At 35.2% G+C, this 24,786-nt stretch overlaps 1 protein-coding gene across 11 annotated transcripts in view; it reads left to right on the forward strand.

The window, feature by feature from the left end:
- Positions 1 to 24,786, forward strand: part of PPFIA2 (PTPRF interacting protein alpha 2) — a 352,109-nt gene that overhangs the window by 233,200 nt on the left and 94,123 nt on the right. For all 11 annotated transcript variants that reach the window (XM_056341426.1, XM_056341429.1, XM_056341434.1 and 8 more), the window contains one exon: positions 7,675 to 7,749. In XM_056341426.1, coding sequence (XP_056197401.1) covers positions 7,675 to 7,749 — 75 coding nt within the window. The remainder of the gene's footprint in view (positions 1 to 7,674; positions 7,750 to 24,786) is intronic.

Here is a 24,786-nt window from a genome sequence, read left to right on the forward strand (position 1 = left end):
TAATTCATATCCCTTTTCTCCTAGAGGAAAAAAAGTAGACCTTGCACAAAGCTTTGGTATGGACAAAGTGAAAATCGTTCACTGTTCTCCTCCCCTCATCCATGGAGCCAGTCATCTCATCACACAAGGCAATAAGGTTGGCCAGATGTCATTTGCCTTTGACAAAGTCATACTGGCTCTTCCTAATCACTCTTGTCCTTTATGTGCCTGGAAATGGCTTCCAGGAAGATTTGCTCCATAACCTTCCCAACACTGGCCAGCTTGTACTTCCCTGGATCTTCCCATGATAATTCCTGCCTTTCATGAGGGTGGACACAACATTTGGGGTTTTTCCATTATCAGGAATCTCCCTTGACTGCTGTTAACTTTCAAAGATGGAAAAGGCCTCACTATGCTGAGTCAATCAAGTCTCTCAGCACCCTTGGGTGCAGCCAGTCTACTCCCTTTGATTTACGTATGTCTTTTCCTCTGCATTGTGGGTTATTTCTCATTCCCGCAGACTCTTCCACTATGCTCAGAGAGGCTTGAAGGCAGAACTTTGCAGTAAATACTGAAGTAACAAACGATGATATAGGATAAACTGATGTCATTACATAGGTTAATAGATAGAGTAATGAAAACTGTCTAAAGTGCTTTGAAAATGTATCACAACCCTTTGCAAATGAACAATGGATAAATTTATTTAATTTTTTTCTTCACAAAAATTGTTGATGTTGAAAGTAATAATTTAGTTGTTACAGCCTTGAAAAAGCATAACAACATATTTCATAAAAATATTTGCCTTTTAAACTTACAAAAATCCCAAGTCTTTACATTCTTCCTACATTCAAATTTTCTTTCATGTTTTCACTTTCTACACTGCAACAAGCTCTGCCGCAACACTTGACTGGTCACGCAAGAAGTCCTAGGTACTAAGTAGAACAACTACAAAAATGTCCTCATTACTGTAACAAAATACAAAGAAAAATATAAAAGAGACTGGAAAGTGGAAAATAAAACCTTTCAATTCAGGGTTCATATCTCCAGGGATGCCTGGTTAAATATAAGAAGCACTAGGAATGATCCCTTAGCTTATTTCAAAAAGCCTATTAGTCCCATATATATTATATGAAATCTGGGGTTTGCCTCTATCTTTTGCCCAAAAGAGAGATGGCCATAAAGAGATCCCAGCCATGATTGCATTAGTCAGAGAAAACATGACTGTCTTTGACAGTTATTTCAGTGTTTGACAGCTCCTTCAGCATCCCTTCAACCCCTGTAGAATGAAAGCTTGTCACGATCTTCCAATGCTAGAGAGTCAGTACACAGAATAGGTACATCCTAGTGCGTAGAAGGTAGTAGTAGTGTGCTGTTATTCTCACCCCATTCTCCATATGAGATCCTAGCATTTCCAAACAACAATCTTCATAGTCTGTTCTTGCATATTTGTAGTGCATTTTGTGAGAATTTTCATTTAAGAGCATGGGGATAATGAAAGAGTTAATTTAGTTTATAAATATTTATTATTTTATGTGTATCTCAAAGAAATCTCATTGTCTTTCTTTGGGTAAGTGACACAATGTCAATTATTGTGTCACAATGACATTGATACTGCACTAACTTTAGTAGTATTATTATTTAGAAATTTAATTTGACAGAAGGAATAAGTATTTGCAAACATCTTTATGTATCTAATTATGCTAAAATTTTTAGAAATCTGAAAACACAGAACATGAACAGTTCTGCTACCAACTCTTGATTTTCTTCATATTCAAAGTTAAATTTGGTGATTGTTTTTTCTAAGTGTAAGGTTAGGTTATGTCCCACAAACAATGAACATTGTTAACAAATGGGAAGTTTAACACCCTAGAGGTTAGTATTGATTATGATTGGGACCAATGTGAAATTCGGACTTAACATTTCTAATAGCCTTTGCTATTGCATAAGTCACTTTAAATTTGCAGCTGTATTGATAGGGAGATAGTCTGAGCGGAAATTTCTCTTCAGTTAATCTCCCCTGACCTCCTTAATGCTTCAGATCTCAAAGATTTCTCTTACTGCTGCTAAGTAGCTGATATTTTCCTTTATTTCATGCAACGAAAAGTTGTAGAAATAATATAAAACAGTGAAATATTTTGTGATATTATATATTAATATATGTGGAATAGTTTATAATAAAGCAAATTAAGGTGAGATTTACTAGACATCGTTAGACTTGAATAGAAAATAGAAGCTCAGATTAAGTTCATGGTTAGAATAGACATTGAGTATAGAGTAGGTCAGGAAGTACATGTTCCTTATATGCAATTTAGGAAGAACAAACCCTAGAAAAATGGTTATTTTATTTTACAATTTTATACCTATAATTGACATCTAATATCTGTCTGAACATGCTTATTTTCCTACAGACATTTTCCCTATTTTGCTTTAAACTTAGTGTTCAACATTTAAAATGTGCATTTGGAAAAAAGAAACTTTGAAGCAACTTCTCCAAGCCCCTTTTTTTGGTCGATTTTGGAAACAAGTGTCCCATTGATCTCCACAAAGGATAGCTACCAGGTGGTGTTGTCCTAGCTAAGATTCAAAAAACACTAGTTCTATTTAGGTTAATTCATGGCAGAAAAGTACACCTAATATTCTTGAAAATAAAACCAACCTATTCATGTCAGTATTTTCACTATCTTTTTATTCATTAACAGGTGGCTAGGAGATCTTTTATTCAATAGTCTTTTCTTGGGGAAAAAATGATTCAATTCTAGCATGTGCAAGTGTTTTTTAAAAGCTCTTTGGGGGCTGCAGATCTGGAGTAAATGAAGAAAGAATTTGACAGCAAGGAAAAAAGTAGGAAGCAGTTGCTAGGAGATGGAGAAAGATGGGTGGTGTTTTGCACTGACAGCAGTGCTAACCATGACATTGACTACGTTACATTTCAAGATAATGTGGTTGCATTTAAAAGCCAGAGGAATACCCAGTCATCTGGGCACATGTTGGATACACCCTCTAACACAGAGAGAGCAACCTCTTTCTGTTGTGTCTGTGGCATTGTAACAGCAATCTGGCCTTTAAAAATGCATATTATAGCATGTTCTGATTGATCAGGTGACATCTGATTAGTCTTACTTTGTCGAACCTTATTTAGTAAAGATTTATACCATGCCCAAGAGAATAGAATATACATTGAAGGAGTCCATGAAATTTAAGTAGCCTGTTATTTCTGAATTGATAAGCACAATCTCACTAAGATAATGCTTACTTCTATGAACTATAGTTACTCACTCACTTTCCCTTCCAGAAAAAAACAATGTAATATTCTAATCACTAACTTGCATTCATTATATGAAAAAACCCCAAATTATCAGATTAAAAAAAAGCATTTGTTCCAGCTCCTTTTTCTCTAGCAGGAGAGTGACCAGGAGCAACACCCTTTCCTACACCTCTCAGAAATTATGATGGTTCTGTTTGCTTTGTTTGCTGTAACATAAATTTGAAGAGGGAGTCCAATACAAAATTCTTTGCAATACATTTGTATATGGCTTTTCAGAGGCTTTGGCTGTCGCTCCATATTTAGATTCAAAGGTTATTCAATATGAACTTACAAAATTCATTAAAACATTGATACAACTACTGACTGGTAAATATTGCTTAGAGTAAAATATTTTTCAAAATGTTTGTGTACCACGTACATTAGTGTGGCATTTGTAGCCTGTATTCTTTCCTGGAATGTGAATGAACAAACCTGAAATCTTTATTCGGATTTTGCGTTCTTCCTCAAGTTTATTTTGAAATCAATTAAAGGCTGAGAAAGAAATTTAAAGTGAGAAATAAAGTTACAGTTTCTGGGCTGTAAACCAGAGCAGATCTCTCCTGCAGATCAGAACACTGATGTAGTGCTTTTCCTCTTTTTTCACTGATAGAATCAAAGATTTCCCTCAACTTTAACAGCCACTATGCGTGTGTTTGAAGAATTAGTTGTAACATTTCCAATGCCAAGGTGGCAAATGTGATTCTGAATTAGTTGTTCACTGGTCAGAAAAAGGAAAAGAGGTCTTCTGTGCCAAGGCAGAGTTGCTTTGAGTTCCCTTAGCAACTTTTATATTCAAAGAACAAATAAGGGCCATCAGACTTCAATTTTGGTTAGGTCATTATAAAAAAGGTAGTGCATTAACTGTGTACATAGAAGGCAGGGAAGGCAAGGCAAGGCAAAGGAAAAGACTTCCAGCTGTTGCTCTGTGTTGCACTGGTACTGTTCCATGCTGTTATTGATAATAGGCCAAGAATGAAAAAAAATGCATTTTAATATAATATCCTGATATTATATTCAGAATAAAGACATCAATTCTGTACCTATTTTTTTCTGGAGTGCCATGTAAAATATGCATCTCCTAAATTTTCTTTGAAAGAAATGCCTATTATTTTCAGGGTGTATTGTTTTCAGGCTTTTAAATGTCCATATAGAACCCACTAGGATTCAGTTCTACAGTGCCACAGTGTGCAAAGGTTAAGGATAATTTTTCTGGAAACAGCTCCTTGTGGAGTGTGACCTCCTCAGTAATGTGCCCTAGCTGGTTTGCAGTTTCTAACACTATTCAAAATGAATGCCAGTGTTGGACATATCATTTTTAAACATGCGTTCTTATTTATAAAACACTTAGGCTTGGATAAGTGAAAGTTTCAGGAAACTTACAAAAATTTAAGTAAAATTACCAACTCATTGCATTTCAGCTTTTAACAACTGCTGTCTTGTGATTTTTCTCTCAACCATCGTGTCCCTCAAAGGCACTTAGAGCTAAAAAGACTGAAGACGGAAAGATGACTGTCATTTTTCCTGTGTATTTTTTAAAATCTAAGCTGAGATTTCCAGTAAGAAATTGTTGTCTGCCAACTCCCACTGTGATTGAAGAGGTTGAAATCGGGCCTCTTGAAGACAGGACTACACCCCTCGCTGGTAGGACATGCACTTTAGTAGTGGAGTGCTAGTGAAAGACAGAAGTTGTGGTGGGAAGAGAAGAGGATACAGAGAGCTTTGGGATGCACAGAGGCGGGGGGCGGGGGGGGGGGGGGCGGGGCTGGGAAGGCAGAGAGCATGGAAGGAGCAGAGAGAGAAAAAAGATGTGAGTACCAGGTGTGGACTCATACTGCCTTGGACTTTTCATCCATCTGGACAGGGAAGCATGTCATTGAGTAGCCATGGAAGCTGGTAGAAGAACTGAAGAAATAATACTGGATTTCAAGCAGAAAAAGATTTAAAAAATAGGAAAAAGGAAAGGCAAATGAAGAAATACTTTTTCAGCTATTTAAAAAAATTTTTTTTCAATTACAGCCAGAATAATTGATGCATTATACATCTGGTGTGAAGTACTTTTATGAAAAATAGAATTAGCTGGAAATTATGAATAAATTATAATTAGTAAATTCAATATTTCAAATTAATTTTACATATTCCAAATTTGTTATAATTTAATAATAAAAAAGATTATATAAAAATGACTATGAATATCTTGTGTACTGCCATAAATCTGAAGCTTTATGAGGATGTTTCCCAGGAATTATGTAGCTCATTTTGAAAAGCAAGCTTTATTATTAAAGATTTTTATAGAAGTCTTTGACAAAAAGTAGTACAGACATTTAATAAATGGCAGGAACATTTTCAGTTCATTGCATATTCCTACTGCATTCTGTTGTTCTGGTGTATGAAAATAGTTGAAACAGTCATGAACATTTGTAGTAATTTTCACTCTTAACACAGAGGTGGCTCAGTCATTGCTACTTCAGGATGGCTTGAGCTTCATTTGCATCAGGTGAGGAACAGGCAGTTACATAGTCACACCCTAAAGGAAATGTTTGTTTAAGCTACAACATGCATCTCTGGGAACAGTAAGAGTTGATTTTCCTCAGTCTTATAGTGCTGAAGGAATAGAGGGTAATTAATAAATCAGAAATTGAAAAAAATAATTGAGGATTCTCTGTGATCTTTAGAGCATCTTAATATTTCTTATACCTTAACACTCTTCAACTCACTTTTCTTTCACTTCTTTGAGCAAATCACTTGTGATTTCTGTTCTGTTAAGGCTGGCAATATTGTTTAGTGCATAGTAAAACTATAGTTACCTGAGAGCATTCAAATAATTCTTGTGAATACATGAAATACATTTTTAATTTGTTTCTTTTAATAAAGCTGAAGTATGTAAAAAGGACCAGAAAGTGCTTCATAAGCAGCTATATTTGCATTTGTTAGAAAGACTGAATAGTTTTCTTTTTCAGTGTTAATTTCCTGAATATGTATTTGATCTTTAGATTTAGTTAGTTTTACAGTTTAGTGAACATGCTTTGTTATAGTTTTGCCAAGCAATTTTCATCTATTAAAGTCTAAGCCATCCTTGGAATGTAGTGAGTCTCTTTGCAAAGTTTCACTTCTGTAAGTAGTAATGGAAAATAAAGTATTTTCAGAAAGCTAGTATTTGTTAGACTAGGAGATGCCACTGGAAAAAGTATGAAAGCATTAGGACATACACAACATTTTCAAGGATCTCCTGTATTTGTCAAGGGTGTGAAAACCACTGTACATACATGAAAATGTACAATATTCCATTGTATACAAAAGATTGATTTTTGTTTTACTTTGTTGTTCAGCTGCATCTCTTGTCCTAACATAATATGCTAGCTTTCCTTAAAAACACTGCTAATAGCTTTAAACATACCTGGATCCATCAGCTGGAAGAGCATTGCCACCATGTAGCTGGAACATGTGTGTATATATATATATATATATATATATATATACTGAGTGATTAGCCAGGTTGTAAAGTCATACAGTGTGAGGTGCCTAATAAAGTTGTATAGATTAGGAGAGGAGTTGCCATAGGCTGCCTTCACAGTCAAGAGAAAGTCACCTACACACAGCACTGAAGATCATTGTAGGTCTGATTTGCTTTTGATCATGCTGGGAGACTGGCGACTATGTTGCCAGCTTAGATCGTCTTAATGCTACAGAGGTGACGCTGAGCCAGAGCGTTCAAACAACAGTAAATATGTCTTCAGAGGTATTAAGTTATTATTATTATAATTTATGAATAATCAACATTTAGTAATAATAATAATAATTGACTAGATCATAGGCATCCTTAGAACAGAACAGGTCATCTTTGAAACTGGTACAAACACAGCAGTCTTTTCTACTTATGAGAGCATATCTTGTTTATGACTTTTTGCAAAACCCAAAGAAACTGCATGATGATACAAAATATCTTAGTATGTGTGCCTGAAGGCAATGCCACGAGTTATTTTTTCAATGAATTTGTTGTTCAATTAATATGAACAGAGTAGTTATCTTCCATGGAATGAACTTAAAAAATCTGCAATGTTTTTTTCTTGATCCTTTGTAAAAGTTGCTTGCAAACAACGTTTTATTTTTATGACTAGTGTGGTTCTAGAATATTTGCATTTGCTGTGTATTCCATAAAACTATCAGCAAACTGTGGAACAGCAGTATGGCATTTAAAATTTGACACCTATTTTCATGCGTTAAATCTTCCTATAGTTAGGTTTAAATGTTTACTACACAGTATGTCTCATGAAAGGATGCAACACACATGCCTGCAGACTGGCAGGGCGTACAGTAGTGCATATGGGAGATTATATAATCTTTAAAGACTGATAGAAATTACGTTACTGCACATATTTTGATTTTTCTTCTAGGTAAGGGAACGACTGAGGGTTTCTTTAGAAAGAGTCTCTGCACTGGAAGAAGAACTAGCTGCTGCTAACCAGGAGGTAACATAAAACACTTTCTCCCCTTTTGAGGTTCAGTTTTTCTAATACTCTGTCCCATATGTTCTCTGTCACTTTTCTTAAAACTGCCAGGAAAAAAAAAAAAAAAAAGAAAAAAAGAAAAGATAAATTACGTTCTGATTAAGCTGCTCAGTGAGGTTTGTTTAAGGTGGTTGTAAGAGTAATACAACCTTCTGTTTACTGGTTTATTCCCTTCTGCTATTCCCTTGTGAGCAAGCCAAAATCCAAAAGCTAGTGACAGATTCCCAAATATCTTATTGGACACAAAAAAAGGAAAGAACCAATGAATATGTCAGATAATATAAACAATTCAATAACCTGAATTTCCTTTTTAACTATAAGCATACACACACACATATGCGCGCACATAATATAAATGTTAACATTGATGGAAGGATTATGGATGACCTTGAAATTTAGGTTTGTCTCTTCCCTTTTAATTGCAGTGTATCATGGTGAACTGTGGGGCCATATAACTATTGTGAACTTGAACAAGCGATATTTTTCCTGTATGGTAGTTTGCAGACTGTTCTCTTTTGTTTGAAAGGCTGAACAGCAACACATAATGGTATTGCACACGCAACTGTACACACATATACAAAGGAATTTTGCACACCAGAGAGTTGATTCTGAGGCAAGAAAATATAAATAATGGAGACTGCTGATGACTTTATCATTCCCATCATGTTCTGAATCTCCACCTGATGTGTGCTTCTCACACTGTTAAAAATAAGTCAGACAAGCAATAGAGTTGGATTAAAGCTATTTTGAGTTATGTCCATTTACTGGTGTCATTTTACGCAGGCTTACGGCAGAAGCTGAACAGAGCCACAGACAAACTTAAAGTACTACCAAATAATTCTGTAAAAATTTAATATCTATAATTCAGAATAATGTGTGATAGTGTAAAATAGAGAATCCTAAAGTGATTTTTTCCTAATATTAAGTTAGAAAAGTTACTTTATTAAAGTAACTTCTTTAAAAATAGGATCTCCAATTAAGATATTAGTACATCCTTTTTATGAACTACGAACTACATATTTGAATCATCCCTTTCTTTTCTGAAGTGACTGCACTTTATCCATGCAAAAATAAAATCCCTCTTTTATTTTTCCATTTCATAATGTCCAGAACACTTGGGTTCAAATGATTTAGTTACATTGTGTTGCATAATCTGTTACACTAGTGTTTATTAAATAGAATGCCGTTCTTTTGGCCAGTCAAGCCAACTGAGATGCATCACACTCCTCTAATCCTTCCCATTCATGGTCCAATTAAATCCAAGTTCACTTCACTGGGCAGGGGATCAGGCCTTCAGAGCACTGCCTTGTTTTTAAGAGTTTAAAAAAAAAATTAGTTATACTTGTATTGACAGTAAGGAGTAAAAACGTACACAATTAAATTAAATTGAAACAGGACTTTCATAGCATTTCTTGCCCCAGATCCTTAGAAATGTTGTACAAACTTTGTGTCTACATGATACTAAAAACATTTAGAAGGACATGTAATCAACCAAGCATAACATGACCACCAACACAATCTGAATACTGTTATGCCAGTTTCCTGTGAGGAACAGTTAAAGCTGAAAAATGGAAATTCTATTAAATAACAATGAAAAAAAGAGCCAGGCGGGAAGAGATGTGGAAGAGAATTAGGATTATTTTCAAACAGTTAATGCCTTTGAACAAGAGTTCAGATAATGTTCACAAAATTGGTTACTTAAATGAGACAAAATTACTTACAGAACTGCAATGCAGAACTGCCTGTTTTTATACTAGATTCTCCACCAAATGCATAGGCAATAAAGAGCTTTAAAAAATGATTGTACTATATATGAAAATAAATGGGCCAAGCTTCCAAGGGAATTGAATATATGTTATTCAGTAATTTCTGTATTCCTGTCACTCAGTGTCTGTTCTCCCAAGAGAATTAATATTTTCTTTTGTAGGTTTTTTTTCTCATACTGATTCTCAGAGTGTACTATATATTCAGGACTATATCTAACATAAAATAATGACAGTAAATTGGTCCCCTGATTAAATGAGTATATGATTAAGTATATAACAAGTATCAGATTCAAGGATAAAAAATAATAGAAATGCGTATTTTAAGATAGCACCTTTCTCTGAAAGCATATGGCTATGGCTCTAACCTAGAGCAACAATGAGAAACTGCAGACACTCATGAGTACTTATTGTAAATATCCTTATATAAATGAGAAAAATTGAGAGAGAGATACTACAGCTTTCCGTCATTGGATGGTAAATAAACTCACTTAACAGTCTTTGCAGCAGATTACATACATACCAAAGGGAGTGAAAACAGCTGTAGTTCTGGCAAAGCTGATTTCAGCTCTAGTAGCCAACACCATCTTGCAAAGCACTTCATGTTTGATGGGGAATAGTAACACACATGGGCCTTAAACTGCAGGGGCCAGAGATGGACAGTTGGACCCACTGGGTGAACTTAGCTCATTTAACTAATATTTACATGTAATCACACCAGAGTAATACAGAAGGGCTTTGGTCTGCAGTTCCAGCATTGACTATTGATATGGCATAAGTCACTGTTGGTTCAGTTGAACTTTTCAGATACAAGATTGTCCACCAATAAGTTCATTACTGGTTTGATTCTGTGAAGGCAATAGTTTCTATAACATAGTGAATATGTAGTTTATCTCCTTTTCATATAAATGCTACACATAAATTATTTTGATTTTATGTAATATTTGTAATACCAAAAATCAATTTTCACTATAAATTACAATATAAAATATACATCAATTTTTTAAGGGAATCCTTATGTTTACTGCAGATTTAACAACAATATTATAGGCACAGAATTAACCAAGTCAATTACATTAACTATTCTGAATATGAAGCCTTGGTTTTAAATTGTGCCAAGCTGGAGGATACTTACAGGGTACATCAGCTCCTTATTAAAACATGCTTGCAAACACTAAACGTTATAGTGTATTTTAGAGAGCGCAGGATTCGACTCAGAATTAGGACTTGAATTTGAGTTTCCACGTGTGAGCCAGTATTTAAAAGCTGACTAGTCTGTGGAGCTCGAGTAAATGCAGTCTGCCAGCTAACCTGGTGGTTAATCTGCCAGGGCTGCCAGATGCAACACAAAATTGATAGACAGCTGTGTCTGTCTGGAGCTATAGGTGGGGAAGGAATACCCCTTATCACTACAACGGCACCAAATGCCTATGTTAGGTAACTGACTCTCACACAAGCTCATATGTAGACACCTAAGGCACAGACAGCTAAATTTAGGAGCAGAAGCTCTCCAAGTTAGGCAGTGGGCATCTAGATATGAGGGAAATAAAAAATGGGCCTATATTGTGTTTAAAGAGTGGATTGAAAATTGTTTAAGTATGTTTTACAAGGGGAAAAAAAGTTATTTGACTGTATGTTTTACTAGGGGAAAAAGTTATTTGACTATGTTTTATTTTGCTGCAGCTGATTAGTGGCAGCAGAAGGGACCTTTAAGCATAACAGCAATCTGATTTGCTCTTAGTGATTTTTCATGCAGACTGGGGCAAGATAACAGTCTACAGTAATTAAATTCCATAATAGTCCTTATAATATTTGCTTTCTATCAGCAGTTATCACATGATGTACCCAGATTTGTTCACTTTTTTTTTTCTTTTATGCTTATACTGGAAGCCATTATTTTTTCACAACTGGTAGATATCCTATTCATTGTGTTTGTTGTAGCTAAGATGAATAGTAAATATTAACAATTTTCTGAAAAAAATTACCTCCCATTTTTAGTTAAAATTGCTCTAAAACATAGCTATATTTGCTTACCCCTCAGGTGCTTTTAAAATTATGCTGTTTTTCATCTGGTTCCACATAACCCATGATCTCTCCAAATAGTTTTGTGGCTGAAGGTTGTAATTTGCAATTAGCAATTAGACAAGCTGTGAGTGGTACATCCAATACCAAAGCTCAGTGGCCTGTCTGTGAACATTTTGTAGACAAATATGATGTTTTTCAGTGAATATGTAAACGTCAAAGTTCAACAAAGTTCTGCTAATCAGCTTTCTTTTTACACAGTAATTTGATAAGAATTAGTCTTATTTGCAAGGGAAGCAGGATGCAAATTTTCCTTCCCAGTTTTGTCATTTACTATTGTCATGGAAATAACTGACAAGATAACCACTATTGTTCCTCAGATTTTGAGATCCTCCTATTAGTGTTACAAGTGTGAGTTTTTGTTGAAAATAGGTTAAACTACAGCACATGCAAAGAGCACACTAAGATATTTCATCAGTGCCATATATCACCCGGAGCTCAAGGTTTAGTGGCTTCCACAGGGCAAGGATACATAGATTATGTACCATGGCCCATAGTGATGCTTTTAAATCCATTTCTGCTGTAATGTACAATGTTAAATGACAACTGTTGCCATTTCCATTAACAGATTTCACTGTTTCCCAGAACTCTCAACAAATAGTTTCCCCAAAAATGACCTTCAGAGATTTTTTCCCATTAGGCTTGTATGTAAATTGAAGCTATATACATAGTTAATACTATACTGGGAAAAAATATTTTTTAAAATGATTGCACTTATTATGCACATCAGTTTTCTCCTGCTCATCTTAAACATTTATCCAGCCCTTGTAAAGTCTTCCTCTGTTAATAACTGTATGATAAGTGGCATTCCAAAACCATTTTGTTTCTGGTTAATACGCTGGCTTTTCCAACTTTTCTCATTAGTAGAAAATGTGGCATGAAAAATACAGCTTTAATTACATTTATTATCTCAAAGATATACTTCAGGAACCTAGAAAACACTGGGACTGTGTAGAATACGAAATCAGATAAATTACTGGTTTGAGTTTATATATCACTGTACTACCATATGCTTTTCTTCATCATTTATTGAAAATGCCAATGGTGTTTGCAAATGCCAAATAACATTATATTTCTTCTGTCAATTGACACATAGATTATATTTAAAACACACAAGCTTCCTTTCAGAACCTCATTGTTACAATTTTCACTTGCTGCTACAGAATTTTGCTCAACTTTGAGGCTAAATTTAACTCCCAGAGCTATCAGAGTGCTTGCAGGAGTTTTGGACCACAGATCTCTGCTTCATGTAACTGCATGCATTCTTCTATTTGGGCAGTGAGTTTCTTCCTGCCAGTGGGTTAGTTTATTGACTAGGGTGCCCTAGTGCTATTTTTTATAGCATCCGTGAAAGCATTCATAAAAAAAATTACATCATTGAAGAGAAAGGATGATCTGTGATTTATGATTCTTTATATTCTATACCAAAGACACCAGAAAATGTAGCCATTCATTCACCAAAGAACTTTCAAATACCAAGTTAACTGCCTAACTTTTACTATGCAGGGCAAGTCAAGAAACCAGTAAAAAATGCAGATGCTTTTAACAATTGAGAACAATTTTGACTCTGACCATGAGAGATGCTGCAGACAAGACTGTAGTATTGTTACTGTTAATGAAATATTCTGTAATATTTAATATATATGTAAAACCTCATGTAATATATATGTAAAAGTAAAACCTCAGCTAACTGTGGCATGTCCTTTTTATCCATAGTTGCATGCGAAAACGTTTTTACCCCCAGCTGTTTCAGGTCCTATTACCTCAAAGCACTTTTCATTACAGGAATTTATTTGTGGCCTTAGCTTTTTTACATAAATAGAATGCAAAGTGATTTTTGGAGTAGAAATGCTGTTAAAAGAATAGTTTGTTGAGAAAAATAGCATGTGCGTTTCTTGAATGTATAATATAAACAGAATTTCACCAATCCGAAATTCAGAAATTATGTATGTCAAATCTCTGGATGAAACTAGATGAAGCTCAGTGATTTTTTATTTTTTTTTAAGAAGGCCAAGTGGATTGCTTACACCTATTTCTGATGACTTTAAGTACTTTTTTGCAAATCTGAAGCAGCCTTCATCTATACATTTTCTCAGAATGGTGTAACTGAAAGTTACTGCTTTGTAAACTTTCTCCTACAAATTAGGTTTTTAATTTTTATTTTTAAGCTAGAAATTTACACAGGTCTATCTCTGGAGAGATCTTCTTTGTGATCTGAACTTTAATTTTAATTGTCTATGTGATTGTGCCAAATTATATCTTTTCTGCAAAGTTGCACATAATTAAAAATACCTTGGTTTGAAATGTAATCTTTATGTGCTATATGTAGTTGGTTTTCATTCTGCCTTTAACCTTAGCCATCTAGTTAAATGTTAACTCTGCAAAAAGTTATTGTTGCTCTGAAGTTTTAAATACGGTAATGAAGCAGAACAATTTTTTGGTGGACATTTCTCATACTCCATGTTTGACAGCATTCATTTCTGTTGCTACACAATTCAGTTAGGACGTATGGTATGGTAGCTGAAGAAGCTGAAAATTACTACAGCACCACTACATCCTTCATTGCCTTATTTTTTTACAAAGTCAAAAATAAATGAGCACAAGAAATAATTAGTTAAATTGCTATAGCTATTTCATTTTATGTTTTCAACTAATTCTAGTCTGTTTCCAGAGGAAAAAACCCACTAAAATTCTTTGTGGATATTGAGACCAGCAGGGCTGATCTTTGCATTGCCATCAAAAGCAGATTAAAAGCAGAATAGGTCTAAAATTCAATGCATTTTTCAGATAGTAACTTAAGAAAGTATTTGAGACATCACTATGTCACTTGCACAAGTGGTTTCTCAGTATAATTCTCATAAATTTCTACAACAGAGAAAAGTTTTCTGATTTTGAGTATAAAACAAACATATATTTTCTACAGCGAGAACAGAAAATGATTTTGCACGTATTTTGGTGTTGGTATACAAAACTCTTGACAAAAATGCTTGTAGATTTAGTTTCCCCTTTTATAACCTTCCTTAGTGACTCAGTCCTGTTCATGGGTTGGCCAATGTGTACCATTGGTAACCCAGTAACATATGTTAAATAGTTTCAGCAACTTTGGTCTTCTCTGAAATGATTTTGCAGACCTGAACTAAGTAGCTGCCAAAATATTTCAGGGTATTTTCAAAAGACATCCTGAAATGCTGTGTTCTCGTACCCTTCCATTTAACATGTGGCCAATAGTATGTTAAAATTTTGCACTGACTTTTCATCTAATTTGAATGCCTCCTATGTATTCTTTAAAAGAAATTACTCTGTAAGACTGTGATTAATAGAAAGGACACATGGTCTGTGTTCATGGAGATTTTCTTGAGCAAAAACATAGCTGAAAGGGGAAGCTATTTGTTCCTTCATGAATCCAGTGTGATTAATAGTTCTAATAAAATCTTTGATCTTTATCCCAGTATATATTACTCTCAATATCATGTCATAAAGACGATTGTTACTTTCTATTTTTATTTTCCAAATATTCTAAGGTCTCAAATATGAATGGATTAGGGTGCTTCAGGATGTTACTGCTGTTAAGGAACAGATTCTTCACCTGAAATGACAGATTCAGACTGCTAAGGATCTCCACTGCATTTCTGATGTTTTTCTTAAAACCTTGTGTCATGGCCAATACTTCTCCTTCATTTTATTTACCTGTAAAATTTTTCATGGGATTTTGTTATATAAAGATTTATGACTACAGTGAGTCCCACTGTCACAGAGCTATCATTAAGAGTAGAGTTTTACACTGATTTTACTCCAGTTATTTACAAAACAGCCTGAAAGCTATTGCACCTCTCAGTTTTCTGCTATGGCACATCCCTATGTATCAATTAGCATACATACATTACTCTTATGCTCCTATAAACTGTTAATTGCACTAAGCTGTGTAAGATAATGTCTAAACCAGGAGTCCTCAAACTACGGCCCGTGGGCTGGATACAGCCCCCCAGGGTCCTCAGTCTGGCCCCCGGTATTTACAGAACCCACCCACCCACCCCCGCCGGGGGTTGGGGGGAAACCAAGCAGCCGCAGATGACTGCCTGCCTCTGCATCTGTGCGCCGGCCCCCTGGTTAAAAAGTTTGAGGACCCCTGGTCTAAAAGAACATGGGAAAAGGTAAAAAAGCTATGATAATTTTTGATTTGCTAATTCTTTCTTTACTCTTCCCCCAAACCTGCTGCACAGCTATGAAACAATTGTTTAAATATTAAAAGAGCAGACAGCTATATCTTTGAAATACATTTTGCAAATCTCGTTAAATCTACTTCATCTTTTTGTCTGACATAAACCTTTGACTTAATGAAACCTTGGTCCCTCATGATTAGAAACATGGGTGGTTTAATGCTTTGGTTTTTTCTCTGAATAAATGATGACTAGAGATTAAAAATTCCCAGTTTCCTCTAAACCTTGCAGCACAAACTCTCCATAAAATTAGCATCTTCATCAAAATGAGCATAAACTGAATCCTCTGTGTGAGTATGGATTAAAAATATTTCTAGGATGCTCATTCTGAGAACAAATCAGGTGCTACAATGTTACAATGTAATCTTGCTTTGGTGCACTTTCTGGCAAACATAGGCATGTACTAAATTCATTAATGTATAACAATTTAATTTGAACATTTTCTGCAAGAATTTGTGGAGATCCTCTTTCTACCTTCTTGCTCTGACTACACCTTCCATCAGCTGGATCTGCTGAGTTTCTCCTTATTCACTTTTTCTGAAAGCAGAGAGAGGCTTAGCTTTGCTTTTACAGTCTCACACTGACCTAAATGTTTTCAGTGATGTCACTCATTTCAGTCCTCAGCACATGAGTTCTCCTACACTCATTTCCTCTCTTGGATTTGCAGTGTTTTCTTACCTGTTGCTTGACAGCAGAAGAACTAGTTTTGAGTAACACTTCTTTATATCACTCCTTAAGCATCATTCCTGTCAGCTTCACTACTGATTGTTGTAAAGCAAGCACTGACAAATTTTTAGTCTTTCACATCTTTTCTGTTTTCCAACTCTGTGGTCCAAATAATTAAAGAAAAGTAACTAGGAAATCTATGACACATATTCATACTATTATTTTGTCTAAATGCTATATTCTCATTTCTATAATACCTGTGGCCTAAGTATTCAGACTTTTGCCTTTGGAGTGATACTGTATTTCTATTTGCATTAAAAAATGTGGCCTAATCTTAATTACAACTTAGAGTACTGCAAAGATATAAATATTTCTTGGTATATTTAGTAGCAATACATTCCATTTTCACATTTATATTGGAATGCTTTTATTGCACATTTTTGCTATGATTATATTGCATTACTACACTCCCAGCTGAGCTCTAATAAAGGACCAGGCCCTCATTTTGTTGTAAAAAAATATTAAAACATGGTTCCTGCTTTATAGTATAAATTTGCCTTTTAACGTATGTTGCTTATACACCTATGGTTAAAAACCATTACTGTAAAGCCAAGGTAGCACAGTAACCCATGCAATACATGTGGCAGTCATCATTTACCCTTTTTACCATCATAGGATCTCTGCAAATATCTCTCAGAGGACTCAGGTTAATCTGGTCCTTTTTTAAAACATTCTTGTCCCAACAAGCATTGAGGTTATTTTCACTGGGGTGCCTGGTTGACTATTCCTACAGCGCCAGAGGTATAGTGCAATCCAATAGAATTCATGAGTGCAATGATTGATTTCATAAGTATTGATGGATGAACTTGACTAATTTGCATAACTTCATTTTTTGACAGCTGATGGCTGTAGTAGCATCTACCCAGGTGCACAGTCTGCCACATAATTGTCCTGGTACACCGCATCAGCCCCACTACACTGCATGAATGCTGGTGTGCTCACTGCATCATAAATCTGGGCTTGGGAGTTAAATGCTGAGCATGTCCTCCCCCCTGCTCTGTGCCTAGTTTTTTAATGGAGGAAAGGCTGGGGCTGCAGGCAGGGAAGGAATGACAGTTCTGTCCATGAGGTCCTGAGTCCAAATAATTCTAGGACATAGTGTTAAGGGCTCTTTACATAACACAACTGCTCCGCAATTAATCAGCATGTATGGAGAGTTTCCATTTTCTGGATCTCCTGAGGTTGAGTTATTGGCAATATTTTGGGAGTCTCTACCATGTTCTATATTCACCAATAAATAGGGATCACAGAACATGCCTGATATTTCTGTGCAACAGCAAACAAATAGATCAATATATGACACAGCTGTGAATCTGAAGAACATACCTCAGGGAGTGATAAACGGATCTTCTGATATCTTCTCTATTTTATTCCAGAGAACTACAGAACAGGAAAGTGTTGAGTTTCTAGCACAGGTTTCATGAATTTCTTATTTATCACATATTCCTCACCCAAAGCAGGAAAAAGGGAGAAAGAAGAGATGGGATAGCAGCTGAGGAAATCGAAGCTGAGAGAACACAGGGATGGCAGGAGCCAGATGTGTGGCTGACTATACTTCGCAATCATTTGCCTACACACCTGAAAACTCCAGGGGATTAATGAAAATGGAAGGGTATTTGTATATGGTTATCTTAGGGATTGTTCATAGTCAGCATGAGATTAGACACTGGGATAATTTTAGATTGGATTTAATGTCATATCTGGCAGCCTATTTAGGAGGCTTAGCAAATCAATGGAATACAACTCTCAACAGCCTTGGTTTCATAAGGTTATGTTAACAAAAGCCTTATTCTAAACACACCAACTTGCTAAAGTAAAGAACATAACATATAATTAAAGGTATGCCTAGCTGATTTGCATTGTAGAGCTCACTATTAATTGTACAAAGGATATCAGTGAAAATTTTAATGTCTACTGTTTAGTTTGCTCAGGGTATGCACAGAGTGCCTTTCATGAGACATCAGAAAGACTACATCACTTCTCTTTGATCTGTTGTTTTGGGATTCATGAACTTTGAAATGTATGCCATTTTATCCCGCACTGGAGGTATAAATTCAGCTTTAAGAGCATAGTTGATTATCTTTCTGTCTGTATCAGCTTCAAGGTTATTTGTTATTTGTCAAACAAGATGTTCGTGTGGATCAAGGTAATTTCACTGCAAGAATCAGTCTTGTTGATTCTTTATCGTTAACAATCTTGCACATCCGTCTTGATGAAAATGCAAACCACATACCCATTATGCTTTGTTCTTAATCTGCTGGAATGATGTATTGTTTGTTTAATGTGCTTCTTTGGAATGATTATGCAATTTTGTGTATATTTGTTAAATATGACATGATTTGTTAAGAACATTTACATTCAGTAGCTCCCAAACCAGATTTTATATAGTATAACAAGATCATATTATGTTTTACGCCTATTACTCTCCATAATAATATTTTGAATGTATGACTAGGTCTTACATTCTGCATTTGAATAAAAGATTTAAATTAATGACATTAGCTAATTAATAAAATCAGCATTAAACTTCAATAGTTTCATATTTATTAATCAATACTTCCCTTATCATATGAACCATAAAATTTATCGTGCTTTCTTATTAGATCACCTGAACCCAACAGTGCACATGCAGCTCTAAGACTATTCTGCAAATTCATAATGTAGTTCACTAGCAAGACAGTAAAAACTAATGTCTGTGAGCAGTCAGCAATAATGTGAATTGAGTAATTTGCCACCCAGAGGTCTGTATTGGCCCTCCATTCTCAATAGGCAGAGCAATAGGCAGACCAAGGTCTGCAAGCATGACAAATTGTTTCCACATCTGTTACTGACAGACTATGAAGAAAATTATTACCATTTTGCTACTGGTCTGCTAATGCTTATAAAACACCTTAGTGATAAAATATTTGTGAGGAACAGAGACTGTGCTGGGGATATGCGAAGGATACATGTATCTTGGTAAATGCTTTCCTAAGTAACCATATCAGAAGATTTTTGCAATCAGGTTTCTTTTTAATTTAGTGCAAACAAGTTCCCAATACCTAAAAAGGGACAAAATTAGATATTCTTACTTTGGGATCTTGGTTGGACAATGTCAGCATTAGGAAATATTAAATAATCTTAATTCATATTAATAGGCAGTACCAATGTATAGATGGAATTGTTCCAAGAGGAGCTGTAGAAAGCTTGTTTTACTTGGTTTGGTCATAAGAAATGATCCAGCTTGTTTGACATTGCTCCTAGAGAGTGTAGTTTGGACATCTTTAATTGTGTAGAATCTATGGTTACAGAATAAGAAGATAAAAAAGAAACCGTATGTCTAATTCCTTTGCATTAGAAAATGGCTATCATGTTAGATTCTTTTCTGCAGTAGTCCTAGAATTAAAACATTATTTAGAAGTTCCACTTATTAAGAATGTTTATTATCATTAAAAATCTATATAAAATTGTATCAGTGAGGACCACATCCTTGATTTTCACTGGAGAAATCTGTAGGAAAAAAATTACTCCCTCTAAGAATGTCATTGAAAAGTATGAAGATGTTGACTAAAATTAAATGGGTACGTTTGGTTTAATATTTGAAATATGTACTTTAATTCACTCTACTGTGCTTTCATTTCAACATACTGGGGTTAGATTTAAATTGGGATTTCTTCAGTTTGTGCATGCAGATCAGGGCTTTGATATCCTTTAATTGTAGTTCTGGGGTGAAGTTCCTTTCCTGTCTGAATTTTCACACATATCCTATCTATCCATTGTATTTTCATGTTTTGTACAATCAGTATCACAGGTGGTGATTTTAATACAGATACGCTGTATAGGAAAATTTAATAAAAACTGACTACATATGCAGAATTGTGTTGTTTTCATAACAGATGTGTCCAGTCAAAATAAATCTAAACAATCGCAGTCTCTAGGTGACAATATACAGAGTCCAAAATTTCATTGTGGGAAGACTGTTTTTATTGGAGGGAAATATATTCATGTAATCAGAAGAGGAAAATGGATTTTCAGTGCAAATAGCTAAATACTTCATTTTAACCTGAGCAGGATTCCTGAAACCAAATTACATACCTTAAGCATGGGTAGTTTTCAATTAAATGCTTATGTACTAAAAGCAACTGCATAAAGCCCTAGAGGCACATGATTTTATTTATGGTCAGTGGCTTGGATACTAAAAATATGTTTGTATGATTAAACATATATAATCGTATACACAAGGTATATATAATTATATAAATAAAATACCTATACTATCACATATATCATATATATATATGCGCACTATGTATATATATTTCAATAACTCCTGTGTTGTTGAAAACAAAGATCATAATGCTTCTGACAAATCCATCCTCAGCTCTGACCACCCTGTACTACCAATGAATTCCATGGCTTTTGTATCCTGGTTTGGGTACGTTACTAGTGTCTTTGTGAGAGTAATAATGAAAGAATAATTTTGCTACCATTTTGTTGAGCTTGCTTAGGAAAAAAAAAAAAAACACCAAGAGAAATTAGTCAGCAGGTGTCAAATACGCACTATAATGCAACCATGTAATTGATATTTGTTATTATTTTTCCATTGTGCGAGTCTCTGTAAAATTTCTTTCAGTGTATCCTATTTCATAAAATTTTTGTGACAAATTAGAAGTAGTACATTTTTATTTAGTTAGATAAGGGTTTCTGAAGAAAAAGTATTGAAACGTACCTGGTAATCTTCTGTGAAAAATCTTGACAGATATTGTTTTTCATAATAGCAACTACACAGTAGCTTTAAGTGACTCCTGTTTTGTTTTCAAAGTGTTGCCAGTACACCACAGAAATAAATGGTATATGTGCTCGACTACATGCAATAGCACAAGACAGTTATTTACACAGTAACAATTTGGTTCAGAATTCATCATGAAGGAGACTAATAAACCCTAAAGTGTTAGTGTATTATTACATTTAAAGTATAAAAATGACTGTTGATCCAGGCAATTAGTGTTCAGAAGGAGTCAGGACTCAGTGATGGTGTAAATGGATATCAGAAGGTCCTGCAAGCAGTCCCCTCATGCAGCCAGCTGTGTGCCACAACTGTCAGCTACCCCTGGACCACAATACCCTTGTAATGAACAGAAGTGACCCTTCGTGTCAATAAAACATTGATAGCCAGAACCTGTCCATAGTTACCATGAGCATAAAGCACCAACAGTAAAGGATCACACGTGGTTAGTATGTTCACGTTTTCCAGTTAAAGTTATGAAGCTGCCACAGATTCAGAGCATCTCCAGTCATCTTTGCATGCATTTGTTATTTGCACTTCAGTGACATGAAAGCAGCCTGGAAGTGCTAGCTGCCATATAAGCAGGGTCACAGAGAGCAGTACCTGCATCAGTGTTATAAGAAAAAAATAATCAAGACATACCTAAGCTGCAGAAGCTAGATGTTTTAGCTTGCTCTGACAAAATTTGAAGCATAGAAGATAAAGGCTTACTTAAACCATAGAAGAACTGTAACTGGGGGCTGGAGCTCAGTGTACTACCTCCTCCTTTTACCACAAAATAAAGACCCTCCAACTTTTAAGTTAACTATCTTTTACAACGCTCCTCTGACTGACTTTAAAAGCATTGCTGTAAGTCTGAGTGTACGTTCTCTTGCAAGCTCGCTATCAAATGCTGGTTTTCTAGTAATGATAAGACAATACTTCCCGGCCCTTCAGAAGTAAGAATATAGAGGTTCTATTTCAATTTCTCCATTTTTTACTCCGTACAGCATGCAGCATTTAAACCCCATACAGCAGAAATGTACAAGATCTGTTTTCATTAGGCTTACTACTGCCTAATCTCCAAGGGTTAGAGAGACTCCCTCACGAAGATGATTTCACTGTAATGAGTATTACTCCATAGCAATGAAAGCTAAACAGTAATATTAATAAAAGTTCAACAATCTCAAAAAGGAAGAGAAGAATTTATTACGTAAAAATGTTGAAAATATATATTGCTTATAACTACTACAGGGTTTTTCCATGAATAAAGTAGTATTTTTCTTGATATGTCAGGACACATTTTAAAGGGCTCAATTGTATAAAGTTTCCGGAAAGCTCACTACTTAAATAACAATGAAATACACTGGCAAATATACCAGGCAAATATAAAATAAACCTAGCTGATATTGTCAGTCAGATGTGAACATGTAGTCTACAAGTGAATTTTCAGAGTACTATAAAAGCTCTACTTGCAAATTTGTCTAATTCTTTTTGTTTTAAGTAGTTGAATGGGAGAGAAGGTGCTGAGTTTAAAAAAACACAAAGCTTGTATATCGTTTTCTTCCATCAAAGTGAGCCCTAAGTACATTGTTAGTGCTGGAGGTTTCATTTCCTACCTTGCAAAGTTATTTTTGCAATCTGAAAAGGCTTTTTTTCTTTTTTCTTTCTTTTTTTTTTTTTCTATCAAAGTGTGGCTAATTTTGATTACAATGCTGTGTGGTCCATAGTTGGTTTAACTCCTATCTGTTTTGAAAATAAACTCTTAAATCCATACTTGCATTTTCAAATGTAACTGGCTGCAAAGCTCAGAATCTGCATTGCTGAATGGAAAACCTAAAGCATTTCAGCACTAAAGCCATCTTCAGGGAGATTCATTTTTATCTGTTTTTTTAAATGACTCTGTATAGATCTATGAGAAGTTTGGTTTATGAAGTCAGAAGGTGCGTTTATGATAGCCTGAAGGGCATCTTGCATTTACTCTCTCAAATGCTATGTATGTAGCCAGTCATCAATTCTAAATAGTTCATTTGATCATGATGCTGAAATATACTGAGATTTCACCTACCACTCTGGCAAGAAAGATCCCCCCACCGCAAGCCAACACCACCCTTTTTCATATATATTTATTAATTTAGTTTTGTACATGGATAGGTCAAAAATTCTGTTGGAGAAAAAACAAGGAAAATCTGTTTCTTGATTTAAACCCTTCTTTATCCTATCTACCAAAGTCAGACACTTTAGTAGATAAGAAGGAAATTACATTATTAGGCAGGGTTGTGAATCTTAGACTTTCAGCTACTGTTGCCTAGGAAAGATTGTCCAGAAGGTGGCTGAGCCACACATACCAGCTCTCCCCCAAGTTTCCAGGAACACTTTGGTGGTCTAATGACTAGACCATCTCACTAGTACATGTTTCATCACTGTTATTCAAAGATGAGGGAAGCTCCCTACTTGGGCTCTTCTTTTGATCAATGTAGAAAATGAAGCCAACCAGAATTTGTGACAATCCCATTGATTGCTGGAAATAATTGAAACATGGTTGATCTTTATGACAGGCTAAGAAAGTTGTCATTAGTGGATGACTAAACGGAGTGGATTTGGTCATGTTGATTAGTATAGAAGTTTTTATCCAGAAAAGTAAGTCTTGTGAGAATTTACATGGCAGTTTTCAGGATGATATCTGCCAAAACCACCTAGGGCAGTGCACTCATTAACGTACTGAATTTCAAATAGATCTTGTTGCAGTGCAGTCAAGCTGCTGATCCTGTGATCCTTTGTAGTGCTCCAAGTGTGCCTCTTCAGAGCAGCTAGCACTTGGTTGGTGCCTCTGCTTTTTACTGCAAGAGCTTGTGATCCAACGGCTGCCCTGCATGGCCTGTGGTTGCATCCATTTCCATGCTATTTGCTCGAAGACTGTGTAGCTTGGCACATGCAAGGCTTCCTCTGGGATCCTACAAGATGTGACAGCATGATGCAACTTAGAAGTCGTTTCTTTCATGCGCAATATGATTTATTGTGCCAAAAGGTTCCATGTCATGATTTTGCTACTCCTGTCTGGTTTCCTATCTCATTCCAGAGCACATAATACAACATAAACAAATATGCAGGGACATGTGCAATACTCATACGTATGAATGTAGGGGTTTTGCCTAGTTCTTTACCATGAATATTTTAAGCATATTTGAAAATAGAAGTGTTCAACTGGAATATTTTTAAAGCTTATAAATGGCTAATTTTCTTGCCAGAAAAAAATAAAAATCGTAATAATGTATCTGCTTTCAGGCAAAATTTAATTGCTCATCCAGAAAACTAGCCACTATACTGTAAAAGCAGACTCACGTTCAAATCCTTTTATACCAGTTTGCTTCTAAACCATCACATTATAACACCTATACAGTCATCTTGTGCATGATTTCCTGAGTGGTCTGTTGTGCAAACTTATCAGTGATTCATTCAGTAATGT

Source organism: Falco biarmicus, chromosome 5 (genome assembly GCF_023638135.1).
Source record: "Falco biarmicus isolate bFalBia1 chromosome 5, bFalBia1.pri, whole genome shotgun sequence".
Taxonomy (NCBI): Eukaryota; Metazoa; Chordata; class Aves; order Falconiformes; family Falconidae; genus Falco; species Falco biarmicus.